General features: G+C 47.8%; 7 protein-coding genes across 7 annotated transcripts; 4 read left to right on the forward strand and 3 right to left on the reverse strand.

Annotated features, from left to right (window-relative positions):
• Positions 1 to 21: 21 nt before the first annotated feature.
• On the forward strand, positions 22 to 402 carry N7489_005980 (uncharacterized protein; the record flags this gene model as incomplete). Its single annotated transcript, XM_056711730.1, has 1 exon — positions 22 to 402. The coding sequence occupies one exon, from the start codon at positions 22 to 24 to the stop codon at positions 400 to 402; it is 381 nt and encodes a 126-aa protein (XP_056565445.1).
• A 102-nt stretch (positions 403 to 504) lies between these two features.
• Positions 505 to 1932, reverse strand: N7489_005981 (Zn(II)2Cys6 transcription factor; the record flags this gene model as incomplete). The annotated part of the gene is made up of 2 exons (XM_056711731.1): positions 505 to 1653; positions 1690 to 1932. 2 exons carry the CDS (start codon positions 1930 to 1932, stop codon positions 505 to 507), a joined length of 1392 nt encoding a protein of 463 aa, XP_056565446.1.
• Positions 1933 to 2532: 600 nt separating this feature from the next.
• Positions 2533 to 4464, forward strand: N7489_005982 (GMC family oxidoreductase; the record flags this gene model as incomplete). The annotated part of the gene is made up of 3 exons (XM_056711732.1): positions 2533 to 2552; positions 2677 to 3014; positions 3092 to 4464. 3 exons carry the CDS (start codon positions 2533 to 2535, stop codon positions 4462 to 4464), a joined length of 1731 nt encoding a protein of 576 aa, XP_056565447.1.
• A 359-nt stretch (positions 4465 to 4823) lies between these two features.
• Positions 4824 to 6233, reverse strand: N7489_005983 (Zn(II)2Cys6 transcription factor; the record flags this gene model as incomplete). The annotated part of the gene is made up of 1 exon (XM_056711733.1): positions 4824 to 6233. One exon carries the CDS (start codon positions 6231 to 6233, stop codon positions 4824 to 4826), a length of 1410 nt encoding a protein of 469 aa, XP_056565448.1.
• Positions 6234 to 6955: 722 nt separating this feature from the next.
• N7489_005984 (flavin-containing monooxygenase) lies at positions 6956 to 8692 on the forward strand (the record flags this gene model as incomplete). The annotated part of the gene is made up of 1 exon (XM_056711734.1): positions 6956 to 8692. The coding sequence occupies one exon, from the start codon at positions 6956 to 6958 to the stop codon at positions 8690 to 8692; it is 1737 nt and encodes a 578-aa protein (XP_056565449.1).
• Positions 8693 to 10572: 1880 nt separating this feature from the next.
• N7489_005985 (uncharacterized protein) lies at positions 10573 to 10950 on the forward strand (the record flags this gene model as incomplete). The annotated part of the gene is made up of 1 exon (XM_056711735.1): positions 10573 to 10950. One exon carries the CDS (start codon positions 10573 to 10575, stop codon positions 10948 to 10950), a length of 378 nt encoding a protein of 125 aa, XP_056565450.1.
• Positions 10951 to 11461: 511 nt separating this feature from the next.
• On the reverse strand, positions 11462 to 13194 carry N7489_005986 (cytochrome P450; the record flags this gene model as incomplete). Its single annotated transcript, XM_056711736.1, has 3 exons — positions 11462 to 11622; positions 11678 to 12771; positions 12866 to 13194. 3 exons carry the CDS (start codon positions 13192 to 13194, stop codon positions 11462 to 11464), a joined length of 1584 nt encoding a protein of 527 aa, XP_056565451.1.
• Between the last annotated feature and the right edge of the window lie 596 nt (positions 13195 to 13790).

Raw genomic sequence — 13790 nt, forward strand, 5'->3', positions numbered from 1 at the left:
CCAGAAATCGTTATTCGCATCATGCCGCGCGGCCAAGGAAACGAAACCGGTTCTTCAGAACCCCATACTGTCCCATACGGCTCCTGGAAATCTTTTCCCGAGCAACCGTTCCCCATGTATGCAGGAACCAAGTCGATCATCTATAGGTCCACTGACGGCAAGGTGGTCGTGGGAATGTTGCGGGAAAAGGGAAAAGATACACTGGTATGGCCAGTTGATGAATTCCTTTTCGTCACTCAAGGAACGATCCATATCGAAGTGCACGGCGGCGAGACCTTTACACTCGGCAAGGGTGATCTGATGGTGATGAAAAAGGGCCAGACAATCACGTTTGAGTGTAGCGAAGACTTTGCAAATGTTGCCGTCTTCATGGATCTAGAGGACAAGGTCACGCTGGTATGAGCTGCAGACAGACATCTCTAGTGAACATCCGAAAACTTCTTTATGTGTCGTATGTTGGCTATTTTGAGCGACCTTCGGGGCAGTATGTTGTAAGAGGTTTACCTAGCCAATTCGCAGGCGCCACTGCTTGACCAGCATGAGATCTAGCCAGGTAATTTCAATCCCAGAGTCATGTAAATTCCATAGCTCTTGGAGCAGTTCGATTACCCACAGTGTCGGTGGAATGCGGTTCGTGGAATAGACAACCTGAAGCTGCTCTATCACCCGCTCACGCAGCTCAGTATCGGTTGATTCTAGTTCAGCTGCAGCACTCAGCAATGGAAGTGTGTGCAAGTTTACGTATGGCGAGTTAATCGGTGTTATAAACAACATTTCCAGAGTCCGTAACGCCAGCGCTCGGATAGGACATTTGCTCGCCCCTTCCTCGCTGTCCGTTTCCACCTCCAATGCGAAATGAACTGTCCGGCCACATAGACGATAAAGCATCAGAAGGCCGTGGTTGCGGAAGGCCTCGGCCAGCAGGTATGCAAATTGGTTCTCTTCAGCCGAAGTGTAGGAGTTCAGTTCAGCCTCGAAAGTCGTCTCGCGTACGAAGTCTCTTGGCATACCGTCGGCAATTGAACGACAATATCGGCCGAGTTGCCCGAGCAAAAAGTAGAGATCAATGGAGTGAGATGTGATGGTATGAAAGCGCGAGCGTGCGGTTGTAACATACGCAGCCAGCCGACTTCGAGATACCTGGGGGTGATCTGCTATGTCCAGGCAAAAGGAACAGGCCATATCCCAATAAACATAGAAACCCATTGAGAGATGCACCAAATCATCGTCCACCCTGTCCTGCTGCTCTAAGGTCATTTCAACAGAAGCCTGGGCGGCTAGTAGATGCTCCCGCCCATAGTCCGTGGGCTGAGTAGTGATCCAAGAGGAGGACATACCCAGCATGAGGATGACAAGGAAACAGAGAGGCGAGCTTAAGCTTTGAGACTGCAGTTCCTGGCGAAGATTCCGTAAAGCCTTGCTCCGCTCCTCTAAACTGGCAGTCATATGCGAGGGCTGGAAATGTTGTTCATGAGCGGCACTAACGCACTGGATGACATAGACGAGTGAATTTGAGGCAGACAAATACTTGACAATGGGAAAAGACATCGGATTTCGGTCCCGGTCGAGACTCATAATTTGAGACATGCGCTCAAACCAGTACTGAAGCAGGCGCAAGTTCACATCCGCGTCGAAGTTTATTGGCTGGGTAAGCTGCGATAAGGGGTCCGCTGTACCTAGACATCAGACCTCCGGCTGCCATTGAGAGGCAGGAAGCACGGGTTGACAGATGGAGCCTCGGCGACGACATCGCAAGCAAACCGGAAAGGTCTCATCGCACTTGACACGCCTTTGGTGACAGCCTCGACAACCTGATCGGGTGCGAGTATGAGTTGGCTTGGTCTCAGTTTCATTCGGTACGGCTGTGCTTGTCTCATTCTGGTCCGTGTGGTAGGCCCGCTGGGGCGCGAAGCGCACTCGAAAGGATGGCATCAGGACGATTAGTGGAGCAAAGAGAAGAAGACAAAGCACGGGAGCAAGAGCGAGGGGTCAGGAAGGTGAAGAAGTCCAAGGAAATAGCAAGGAAATTGGCCCTAATGCGTACCAGGCGTTTGTCATATCTTGGCCCCAAAAGGGTACCCCCGCACACGCGGGGAGATTGTTACAATGGAAATAATAAAAAGTGGGGAGTTTGAAAAAGGAGGAAAGAAAGAAAAAGAAAAAGAAAAAGAAAAAGGAAATAAAAAGAAAAGAAAACTATATTTTTGTCCGCGTATCGAGACGGTTGGGAGATACCTACCAGAACCCACCTCACTTGTGCAACGAAACCTTACTGGGACAGAGCTTAATGGAAAACCTTGGAATGCGGGGTTGCGGTAGAGCCATGGATCGATCCATGGATGGATCCGAAGGTATACCAATCGCCCGTCATTACCCGTTTATCTTCAACTGTTCCAAGGTTGTACTCCGGGAGAAATATTCCGGCCAGAACGGCCTATGGCGTGTGTCGGGATGCGCCGCGCTTGAGGTTCGGCTCCCCTCTCGCTAAATCGCTCAATCGGGTAAAAAGCACTCAGTGAAAGTCTAGCTGATATGGGTACCTGGGTACATATGTAGGTTTAGATAAGAAGAAAACAAAATAAAAAATTGTAGATTAATTTGATTTTTCAGTGGCATGACACTTGCTGTTTCCAAAGTTGACTGCTTCACAATTACTTAAACCCTTACCGATTCCAGATTCAACGTTGGCATTGCTTATCGTCGCCACTTCACTTTACCCCTTCAATTGCCGAAGGAGCTCTTTCCGTGCCGTCATGGATTCCCCCTACCCACGATCGTGGAGGACCTACCCATCAGCAGACGCCAATTTGACTATATCATTGTTGGCGGGGGGACGGCTGGCTGTGTCATTGCAGACAGAGTCGCCGAGAATTTGCCCAATGCCACCATTCTCATGATCGAAGGCGGCGAAAGCGAGCTGGGCAAGGAGGAAATTCTCAACCTCAATGGCGCCGCTGACCTTTGGGGTTCCGACATGTATGATTATTCATACCGTTCTGTTCCACAGCCCTATGGTACGAATACGCCCCCAATCTGACTGCAGAAAAATAAGGTGAACTGGCGAGTAACACGAGGAATTTGTAGGAAACAGCAATATCATCCACTCCCGTGCCAAAGATGCTGGGTGGCTGTTCTAGCCATAATGGCGCGATTTCGTTTGCTCCACTCGCATATGACTGTAAGAGGTGGCAAGATCTAGGCGCTGAGAACTGGACACACGCAGAAATGCTGCGTCTAGTGCGCAAGCTCCGCAACAATATCATACCGGTCGACGAACGCCATCGCAGTCAGTTGGTCAAGGACTGGTTAAAAACCTGCTCCGAATTGTTTGGAGTACCCCACATCGACGATTTCAACCGTGAGATAGAAGAGCGCGGCAACCTCACGACGGGATGTGGCTTTCTCAGTATGGCCTACACACCGGAGAATAATCACCGGAGCAGTGCTAGTGTCGCGTACATTCACCCAATCCTTCGCGGCGAAGTCAAGCGGCCGAACTTGACCATCCTACAGAACACATGGGTCTCGCGAATTCTGTTCCAAGGAACCACTGCTACAGGTGTCACCGCAACAACCAAAGCTGGGCATGAGTACTCGCTTGTGGCAACGTCTGAAACGGTACTGTGTGCCGGGGCTATCGATACTCCACGTCTGATGCTGCTTTCTGGCCTTGGTCCGCGTGAACAGTTGGCCACCCATCAAATACCCCTTGTCCACGATATCCCCGGTGTTGGAGAGAACCTGCAAGACCACGCCGAGACAATGTATATGTGGGAGTTGCATGAGGCTGTTCCACCCGAACAAGTCGCCATGGGCTCCGAGGGAGTCATGGTGTTACGCCGTGAGGACATCAACGCTCGCGGCGATGACAATGACGTTATGGATTCTCTCTTCCACATGTTCACCGTTCCCTTTGACACCTATACTAAGCCTATGGGCTACGAATCACCCAAGAACGCCTTTTGCGTTATTCCATATACGCCTCGACCTGCCTCGGTTGGCCGTCTATGGCTAAAGTCAGCCAATCCGAAGGACAAACCGATGCTCGACCAGCGCTATTTCAGCGATTTGGAGGGATATGACAAGGCTAGCAACCTCTTCATGCTGAAGATGGCGCGCCGTATGGCCCAGGCAGAACCCTTCAAAAAGTATATCAAGCGTGAAATTGCCCCAGGAGCTCACATTACCTCCGATGAGGACCTTTGTGAATACGGTCGGAAGGTCCACAATACCGTCTACCACCCATGTGGCACTGCAAAGATGGGGAATGTCGAGACCGATCGCATGGCAGTTGTTGATCCATCTCTTAAGGTGAGGGGAGTCAAGCATCTTCGCGTTGCGGATGCTAGTGTATTCCCTTGCATGACTTCGATCAATCCTATGATCACTGTCTTGGCGATTGGTGAACGAGCTGCCGAGCTCATCATCAAGGATGCTTGCCGGACGGAACGAGCTGTACTTTGACTGCTGTCCGATACTTTGACTGCCGTCCGATTGTCACATACTTGTTCCATTTTATTGAGTATATATGCAGCCAAGTTTTCTAGTCAGATTTCACGTCATTAGCATGTAAGTAGTCCATAGGTTACTTATGATAGATACATTCATAACCCGAAAAAGTAATAAACTATGTCAGCCTTAACAATTCATCCAGTTATTCCTTCTACAGTAGCATCTGTTGCAGATACAATGTGATCTTACTGAAAATTCCCGGGACACTGCAAAACAGAAACAATGTAAGGTAAAATGAGTCTCAGAATCAAGAGTTAGTTATCATGTACATTCGTCAATTTAGTAAATATGGTTGAGGCACATAGAGAACATCAACCAAGGCTTAACCTCCATCCTCGTAGGAGCATGATGTGTACCCATGAGATGGTGATTTCAAAGTCACGGGCTTGCCAAACATCTTGCAGTATGTCAATCGCCATCAAGTTACCAGGTAGGCGGTTGATTGAATACAAAGCAGTAAAACGGTCAACCACCATATCACGTTCCCGGTGATCATCTGCCGTAAGCTCAGATCCTGCAGTAAGAAGAGAAATTGCCTGCATATTGGTATTCCAGTTATGGGTGGGGATGAGGCTCAAGTCTCTGACTGTCTGTAGAGCGTATTGCCTGATGACCTTCTCTGTTTCAATGTTGTCGACAGGTGAGTGATTACCCATGTCTAAGTCTTCCTCAATTCGACAACCTGTCCGTCCGCAAATTCGGTATAGATTGATCAGGCCATGGTTTCGGAAAGAACTACCCAGCAGAATGAGTTCTGTATTTTTGGTAGTTGGTCGCCACGCCAGCAACCGTGTTTCGAATTCTTCCTCTAGCGCTTTGTCTCTGATGCCGAGATCAATGAATGACCTGCAGTACCGCCCTAGATTTGCTAGAGTGTACATGATCTCAGCCGAGTAGCCCATAATCGGGTGAAAGTCCCCCGCAATCTTTGCCACTGCTTCCGGAATCGACGAGCTGATTGTGGACTGTTGATTTGGGTCCACAAGGAATGAGCACGCCATATCCCAGTATAAGTATGTACCAAGAGCTAACTGTGCGAATTTGCTGTCGGTGTTTGTCGATGGATTTAGAATCAGCTCAATTAAAGCCCTTGCTCCATTCAGGTGCTCATACCCGAATTGGGAAGACGAGGGATCAATCCAGGGGGTGCTAATTCCAAGCATGAAGACAGTCATAAATGTAATTGGATGTGGCTGTTGGCGTCCACCCAACTCCTTTTGCAAAAGCAACAGCGCTTTACCTCGCTCCTCAAGACACGTCTCAAGGCAATCCTTTTTGAAAAACCGTTCATGGGCAGCACTGATGCTCAGAATAGTTGGCATGAGAGAAGGGGAAATGTGCAGATATTCAAGGATTGGGAACGAGAAAGGGTTGGATTCCGGGTCCAAAACCATGATCTGGCTAGCTTTCTCACACCAGTGCCTCAGTAGACGCACTTGGGAAGGCGAGGTGATGTCGGATAGAATTAGCGGAGAAATCTCCAACTGCCATTGTGGCAAGGAGCTTTCTGACTCGCACACAGTGCCTCGTTTCTGGCATCGGAGACAAACGGGGAAGGTCTCATCGCATTTGACCCGTCGTTTCTTGCAGTTCTTGCAGCCAGAACGACTTCTTTGGGGTGAAGTGCCTATCTCGGAATATTGACACTGGTCACAGGCGATAGGCTTTTGGACAGACACTTGCGTGGTCGGGGCGAATCGGACATTGAATCTGCGTGGCATTTCGCGGCAGTGCGACAGTTGGAGGGGAAATGGGAGTCCGAGGCTGAGAATACTAAGTCACTCCTTGAAAAGTACGCCTGTGATATGTGATCCTCTCTATTGGCGAAAGATAGCTTCGTTCCCCATTAGAAATAAAGGCGTTTAGCTCGGGGATATCCGATCATCGCGCATGACCTTGATAGATTTCAAATGTGTCAAATGGTTTGTGTTCCCCGCATCCGATACGTAAATGGAAATGCCTAATGGCTATCTGGCCTGGAACAGACCGTACCGTTGATCTTGATACAATCTCCGGGTCCAGCGTGGCTGACAGCCATACCTCGTCTATGCTGAATGGGGAGTGCGGAGTGATAAGAAACCCCATAGACCCGAGCCCCACCTCTCGCTTTTAGGCCAAAATACGCAACATTAGGTCAGTCTTGTTAATAAAGCATTGGTGGCAAACCATCTAATCAGAATAATCTAGAAAGTAATTTGTTTTGGGTGCCAGCCATGTGATGTGCAAAGAAACCAAACTCCTTGTGACACTCGGTATTTCTAGTCAGATCCACCCTCAACTTTCCGAATGAGGAGTGGACGCGATGATGAGGCCGAACATGGCAAATATCATTCATAGTGGATGTCGTTATAAGATGAGAGTTGGAGTGATCTAGATACCCTCGAACCGTCAGGTCATTTTCGCAATATATCCCCAACCACACTTCTTGTCTGACACCTGAGACATGCCGGACACCATCAATATCGACGCACTTGTTGTCGGCGCGGGGGTGGGAGGGATTTACTCCACGTACCGCCTGTCGCGTATGGGGCTGTCTGTCAAATGTGTGGACGTTGCCAGCGACGTTGGTGGCACCTGGTATTGGAATAGATATCCCGGTGCCATGAGTGACACCGAAAGCTACCTTTACCGTTATTCATGGGACAAAGAAGACCTGCAAACCTATCCCTGGTCTCATCACTATGTCTACCAACCGGAGATCTTGAAGTACCTCCAGCATGTCGTCGAGAAACATGATCTCCGGAAGTACATGAAATTCGAGACCGAGATGACATCGGCCACATGGAATGAGGACACTCAAAGATGGATTGTGACCTGCTCCGGCTCCGAAGAGTGGAATATCAGCGCTCGCTACTTGGTCAACTCTCTTGGATTGCTCTCCAAAGTTCATTACCCCGATATCCGTGGTCTTTCGTCTTTCGCTGGCGACCTGATCCATACAGCACGATGGCCGGAAGACTTGAATCTTGAAGGAAGAAAGGTCGGCATTATTGGGAATGGATCTACAGGAATACAAGTTATGACAGCACTTGCTCCAATCGTTGAAAGCCTGGTCTCCTTCCAACGCCACCCTCAATACTCAGTTCCGAGTGGCCAGCGCCCCGTCACAAAAGAATATCGCGACAAGGTCAATGCTACCTACGAACAAATATGGGATGATGTTTGGTCATCGACTGTTGGTTTTGGTGTGGTTGAATCCAAACGCAACACCATGGATGTTAGCCCCGAGGAGCGGCAGAAGGCTTTCCAGGAGGTCTGGGAACAAGGCAATGGCTTCCGCTTTATGTTCAGCGCTTTCGGAGACATTACCACCAGCAAGGCTGCCAACGAAGAGGCGTGCAAATTCATCCGTGGCAAAATTGACGAGGTGGTGAAATATCCCCGCAAGGCGGCAATCCTGAAGCCAAAGGACCTATATGCTCGTCGACCACTTTGTGACACTGGCTACTATGAGATTTTCAATCGTGAGAATGTTGACGTGATCGATCTCAAGGAATCACCGATTGATCAGATTGTTCCGGAAGGCATTCGGACAGCTGATGGGACAATTCATCATCTCGACGCGCTCATTTTTGCTACTGGGTTTGACGCCATTGAAGGCAACTACATGCGGGTCAAGATCTCAGGACGGAACGGAAAGACGATCCAAGAGCATTGGAAGAACGGTCCTAAGGCTTTTGGTAGTATCGCCTGCGCAGGTTTCCCCAATATGTTTATTGTTGCCGGTCCTCAAGGTCCATTTGCCAATTTCCCACCTGTCATTGAAAGTGAAATTAATTTCATCATGTCATGCATTGAATATGCCGAAGAAAATATTGCCGCGGCTCAGGTGGAGGAACCAAATGGGGCTCTCAATGGTACTTCCAATGGGGCTGCCAACGGGACTTCCAGTGGCACTTCCAATACCACTGCGAATGGTGCTTTGAAAACAAATGAATCCTACGTGAGAAAAGGGAGGCCAATGATCATGGAGGTGTCGGACGAAGCAGAAACCGCATGGATCGACTTGTGCAACCGACTGATTGAAGGGTCATTGTTCACTACGACGGCAAGTTGGATCTTTGGTCAAAATATCCCCGGGCGGAAACCAAGCACGAACTTCTATTTTGGGGGCCTTAAGAGCTACTTGGACTGGGTGAAATTCCAAATTTCCAATGGGTTCCCTGGTTTTCTTATATAAATACGATTAGTCAATTTCACTATACTTAGTTCTGGCAGCATAAGTTATCACGGATGAATATGTAACAATGTTGACGGTAACTGCTCCTTTGAGTTGCGATCGGCTCCCAGATCGCAGGGAGGGGAGGAGGCGGATCAGCAAAAAAGGTTCGGAATGGGACGGGCCGGCTCTCGGACCTTCATTTAGCGAGGTATGTGATCCGGAATCGGAAGGCGATCTTTGGGATGTCTACGAGACGAGCGCCCATTCAGTCAATATTCTCATCCTACAAACATACATAAAGTCAACGAATATATCTTTGGCCCCGTGGGCCCTTCCATTTTCTTTGGAAAAATCTGCCTTGAACAAGCAGAGCGAGCACACCAGTTGAGAAAGAAGTCGCCCGTAGTTCAATAGGCAGTCACGACCGAGGGGAGCCGCGCGCACTTCAGAACTGTTTATTTGGCGGTTGCTGTGGTTTCTCCTACTGCAAGCTGGATGGATGTTTTAATTCCTCAGTTAGCCGAGGCGTCCTATAATTCTTCTTATATCCATTACTTGCAGGGATCGACTACAGACCTCAGACCTCTTGAGTCCTCGACTGACGCTCTTTTTTTTACCTTACCTGTTCACTTGGACTATTAACAGCAAATTTGCCAAGGGCACGAGGTCGAAAGCAGCTACTCTCGCACGACCTCCTCGTAGCGTTTATCGAAGCTAAGAGTAACACGGTGGGACATTTTAATACTGGAAAAGCCCCGAACGACTTGCGAATTTGGGACCAAATTATAGTGGAATTTTTGGACACTGTTAAACTGACTCCTATGTGTTGAAATGCATGCATACATGCAATGCGTGCAGGGTATGCGTTTGTCTCTGTGCAGACATTTGCCTACCTAGGTAGTTTGTCAGGTTGTCATTCTCGGAGGCTTCATATACAGCCTCCTTTCCATAGATTCATATCACATCTTTCTTCCTCCTTCATCTCCCTGGTAGCATGTAGCCTTAAAACTATGCCATGCAATCAGATATCAGAATACCCAAGTTCAGCCTTTTGCGAAACCCACCCTTCCTTTTCAAGCATCCGCCGAAGGTGATAGGCGTAAGCCGCCAAGCCAAGTATCCTCACCGCAATGAAAAATGCCATGTAGTGGAATCTCAGGCTGCAAACCTCCTCAGAGTTCCAATGGCCGCTGGAATATATGTCTTCAAGGATGCTTCTTTCTCAATATTGACAAAGATGTACGGAAACGGAGAGGTATGTCGGAAAACTGTCGGGGGAGTTGGATATGGGACGATGGAGGCCGAAGGAGTTTTGCCAAATGCACAACTCTCAAGTTGGAATTTCTACTCAGAACGAAGTTGTACGTAGATAATCGAATAATCGAATTATAGCACTGGCATGGTTGTGTCATCAGCGAGGCTCAGTCCCGGAAAGCTCTACATTGAAAGCAAACGGGTTGCCATCGGAGGTTGTGTAGGTCTCTAACTCGCCACAATGGCTATTTTGGTAATGATGTATCTTCCAAGGTTAGCTAGTTGAGAAGCACCTCACTTTGGCATATTCGACACATGTGGGTTTTCATACATGTCTTCTTTTGGGGTTCAATGTAATTGGTAATCCAAGAGCCTGAAAGATCCCATTGGTCCTGAGAAGTTATGAAGTTCGGATGTCTGCTGAATCGGGCAACTGGAAGTGGGCCAAGTGCCGTAATAGTGAGGGGTCTATTCCCATTGTCCTTTCTATCCTTTCTCTATATAATGTCTGTAAGTCCAAGTCAGAGTCCGGACCAGCCGCATATATTTACTCCTTCCTGCCTTACCTCAAAAAATCCCTTGAAAGTCCGCATCCCCTGACCTCCTGAAAAAGCCCCTCATAGCTGACCACTATATAAACAGGAATGGCACCGTCAATTCCCAACACCACCGGATCAGAATCGCCAGCCGATGTCCCCTATGGGCCGTACACCAGTTTTCCTTGGGAACCTCTGCCGGAGTACGGTGGGGAGAAATCCGTCATGTATCGTTCAGCCGATGGAAAAGTCGTCGCAGCAGCAGCAAAGGAAACAGGAACTGCAACATTGACCTATCCGTGTGATGAATTCTTTTATGTCACGGATGGATGGGTCAGACTCAACGTTCATGGTGGGGATCACTTCGTCCTGACCAAGGGAGAATTCGTGTACTTGAAGAAGGGGACGACGGTTGATTTCACATTTGGTCCCGGGTTTGCGAACGTCGCAGTTTTCATGGACAGTGAACCTGTAACCCTTCTCTGAGAAAGGGGATTAAATTATAGTTTCGAAGGCTATAGTTTTGCCGTAATTCCGAAATTGGATACTTTATTTGCATGTAGTTTTTACGAACCCTGTCGTATCCACAAATGGAAAATGTGTATGTCATAGAATGAGTGACATGGTACTAGAATATACGCAAAGGGCTATATGAAAGAGAGGGCAGGTTTTATTTCATCTTGCGCAACTTCGTTGACTACATCAGAAAGAGACAAATGAAATAGATCTAAAGGAAGTTCAAAACTGCAAAACGATGTTTGGAATTCCGAACGCTAAAATCAATTATTCAGCTTTCAAGTCTGAGAAAACATGCAGATCTACTATGACAGAAGAGAGAGAAATAGAAACGTTATTCGCATGAAATGACCAAGCTGACTGCCCACTTATATGGGCCAGACAAAGGAAAACGGCCTACAAAATCTCTTCAAGCCTCGAGCATCTGTATCAGGGCATTTGTTCTTCCATAGGAAGACATGTGGTGTTGATTTCTGAAATTTCAAGCCGAAGTGTCGCCGGCGTAAGGCGCTGGATGAAATTTAACCTCTAGTCGATGACCTTTTGGTCCCGCAAGGTAAAAGTCGAGCAAGTCCATATCGCCGTGCGCATGGATAGACGTGGTATAATGGGCATAAACAGCAGCAACCAAATATTTCATTGCTAGCCACCAGATTTTGGTTAGTGTGGTCCTCGATTTCAGATCCCAAAGACTTACAATAATATGCAAAATTGGAACCTATACACATTCTGGGCCCACTGCTAAATGCCCAAAACCATCGCTTCATATTAGCTAGCTCGTCAGGTGAAGCATCAAGCCAACGCTGAGGCTTCCATTGGAAGGGGTCTGGGAAAACTTCGGGGGTCCGATGAAGTATGTATGCATATGACTGAACAATGGTGCCTGCTGGGATATCAGAGTATCCACCAAGGGAGCAAGTTTTTGGAACCACTCTAGGCTGTCCGCCAGGTACTGCCGGCCAGAGACGAAGTGTCTCCATAATGATCGCATGGAGAACTGGGAGGGCGTCAATTGCTTTCGGCTCGGCAATGTCATCGACTTCGACCTTTCTTTTCAAGTCATCTTGTTGTGGAAGCTTTACACCACGCAGCTCCTCGCGAAGCTTTGTCTGCCACTCCGGATTTCGGCACATCTCATAGAAAAGATAGGTTTCGGTGTTGCCGCTAGTCTCAAATGCAGCCGAGCTGTGGGCAAACATGTCGCTTGCGATCTGCATCCTTTGTGGATATGCACTTTTGGTACCATTGGGGTCGCTCATTGACTGGAGAGCTTGCTGGAAGATAACAGGCTGGTCATCGCTATGGATCGGCTGGGAGCTTGCGATGAGCTGTTGGGCACTGTCGCATTTTTGGAGATTCCAGTCTTCGGCCGCCCCAAATTTCGTGTCAACAGATCGAGGGATCAAATAGATTCCAATCTTGCGAAGGAAATTTGCAAGTTTTGGAAAGTAGTACTGCCAAAAGAGAAACGGATAAGGTGCGAAAAATCCGTCGAGGTATAGCTTCCGCTCTTTGTGATCCTCTAGTAAATTGCTACCCAAGGAACGGCCGAATTGAAATTGAACGAAAGTATCCATTGAGTATGAATAATTCATTCCAAGTACCTCGACAGGCTTGTCTTCACAAGAGGCTTTTCGGATTAGAGGCAGGTATCTACCAAATAAGACATCGCGAGTGGCTGCACGTGCTGTCGGAGACGATGAGATGAAAGACTTGGAGAAAGTGTTGGAGATCATCCTTTTGCGGGCGGAATGTAGGGCGTTGTCTTCAAACGTGAAAATGTTCTCTGTGCTGTTGAGAATTAGCTGCTTTATTCCACACTTGAGACCATCCACATAAATTGTATCCATGGCATCGTCTGGGTTGATTTTGTGTGTAAACTTACTTATAAATAGCAAAACCATTAAAGTAGAAGTCAGGTTTAGGAAAACCACCCTGATATATAGGTTTCACCCCATCATCAAAGGTGTTTATACTGAGAAGGCTCGGCCCAAGAAGAAGGGAGGGCCCCAGTTTCATGTGCTTGTCATAAACCGTGCGGTTCTCCTGATTTGTCCATCTTAACCAGTATATCCAGATCGAACAGAACCGGCATGACCAGTGAGCCGCGGGCACTTTTGAAAGAGGCGAAAGAAGGACTGGATATATGAGGAATTTGTGAAGGATGACACCAAGAATACCGACAAGAGGTAGAAAGGAAATATGAAGCTGCATTTTGCAGACCTTTCCGGCTGATGTGAGGAAATATTGATTTAGAGTACATAGGTGCGCTGTCGAGTGTTATATATTTTCTAATGAATAGCAGCATATTATCCAACTTGAAGCTTCTATGCCTTATTTCGCTATCCCTCCCAAGTTGGAAAGGGGGTTAATAGAACCTATAATGGCATCGTGTCGAGGTCAAGCTTAGAAAGAAAAAGCAACAATTTTAGAAATCTGGTCTTTTCCAGGCTAAAAGTAAAAATCGGTGACAGACGATCATGCAGTCTTCTCCAGGGCTCCTCCGGATTTCCTATTTAGGCCTGTGGGGGCCTCAGCACTTTCCCGATTAGGCCGCTAAGCGGGAATGAAGAGAAGTCCGGAATTCGCGTGAGAAAAGAAAAGACAATTGATGGTCTAACGTCTAGGGCTCGTTTTGGACTTTGTGAGCAGAACCCAATTGGAATGCTTTAGAAAAAGGAGAAGATAAGAAAAGTGGTTGTTGCACCTGGTAGTTTAAAGAGCGGAAAATTATATACATTGTTGAGATATGCAATAACTTTCTAATGATTTTTCAAATTACAAAAAGCTTCTCTCCAACTGTAGAACTT

The sequence above is a fragment of the Penicillium chrysogenum genome (genome assembly GCF_028827035.1).
Source record: "Penicillium chrysogenum strain IBT 35668 chromosome Unknown utg000004l_segment0_segment0, whole genome shotgun sequence".
NCBI classification, from domain to species: domain Eukaryota; kingdom Fungi; phylum Ascomycota; class Eurotiomycetes; order Eurotiales; family Aspergillaceae; genus Penicillium; species Penicillium chrysogenum.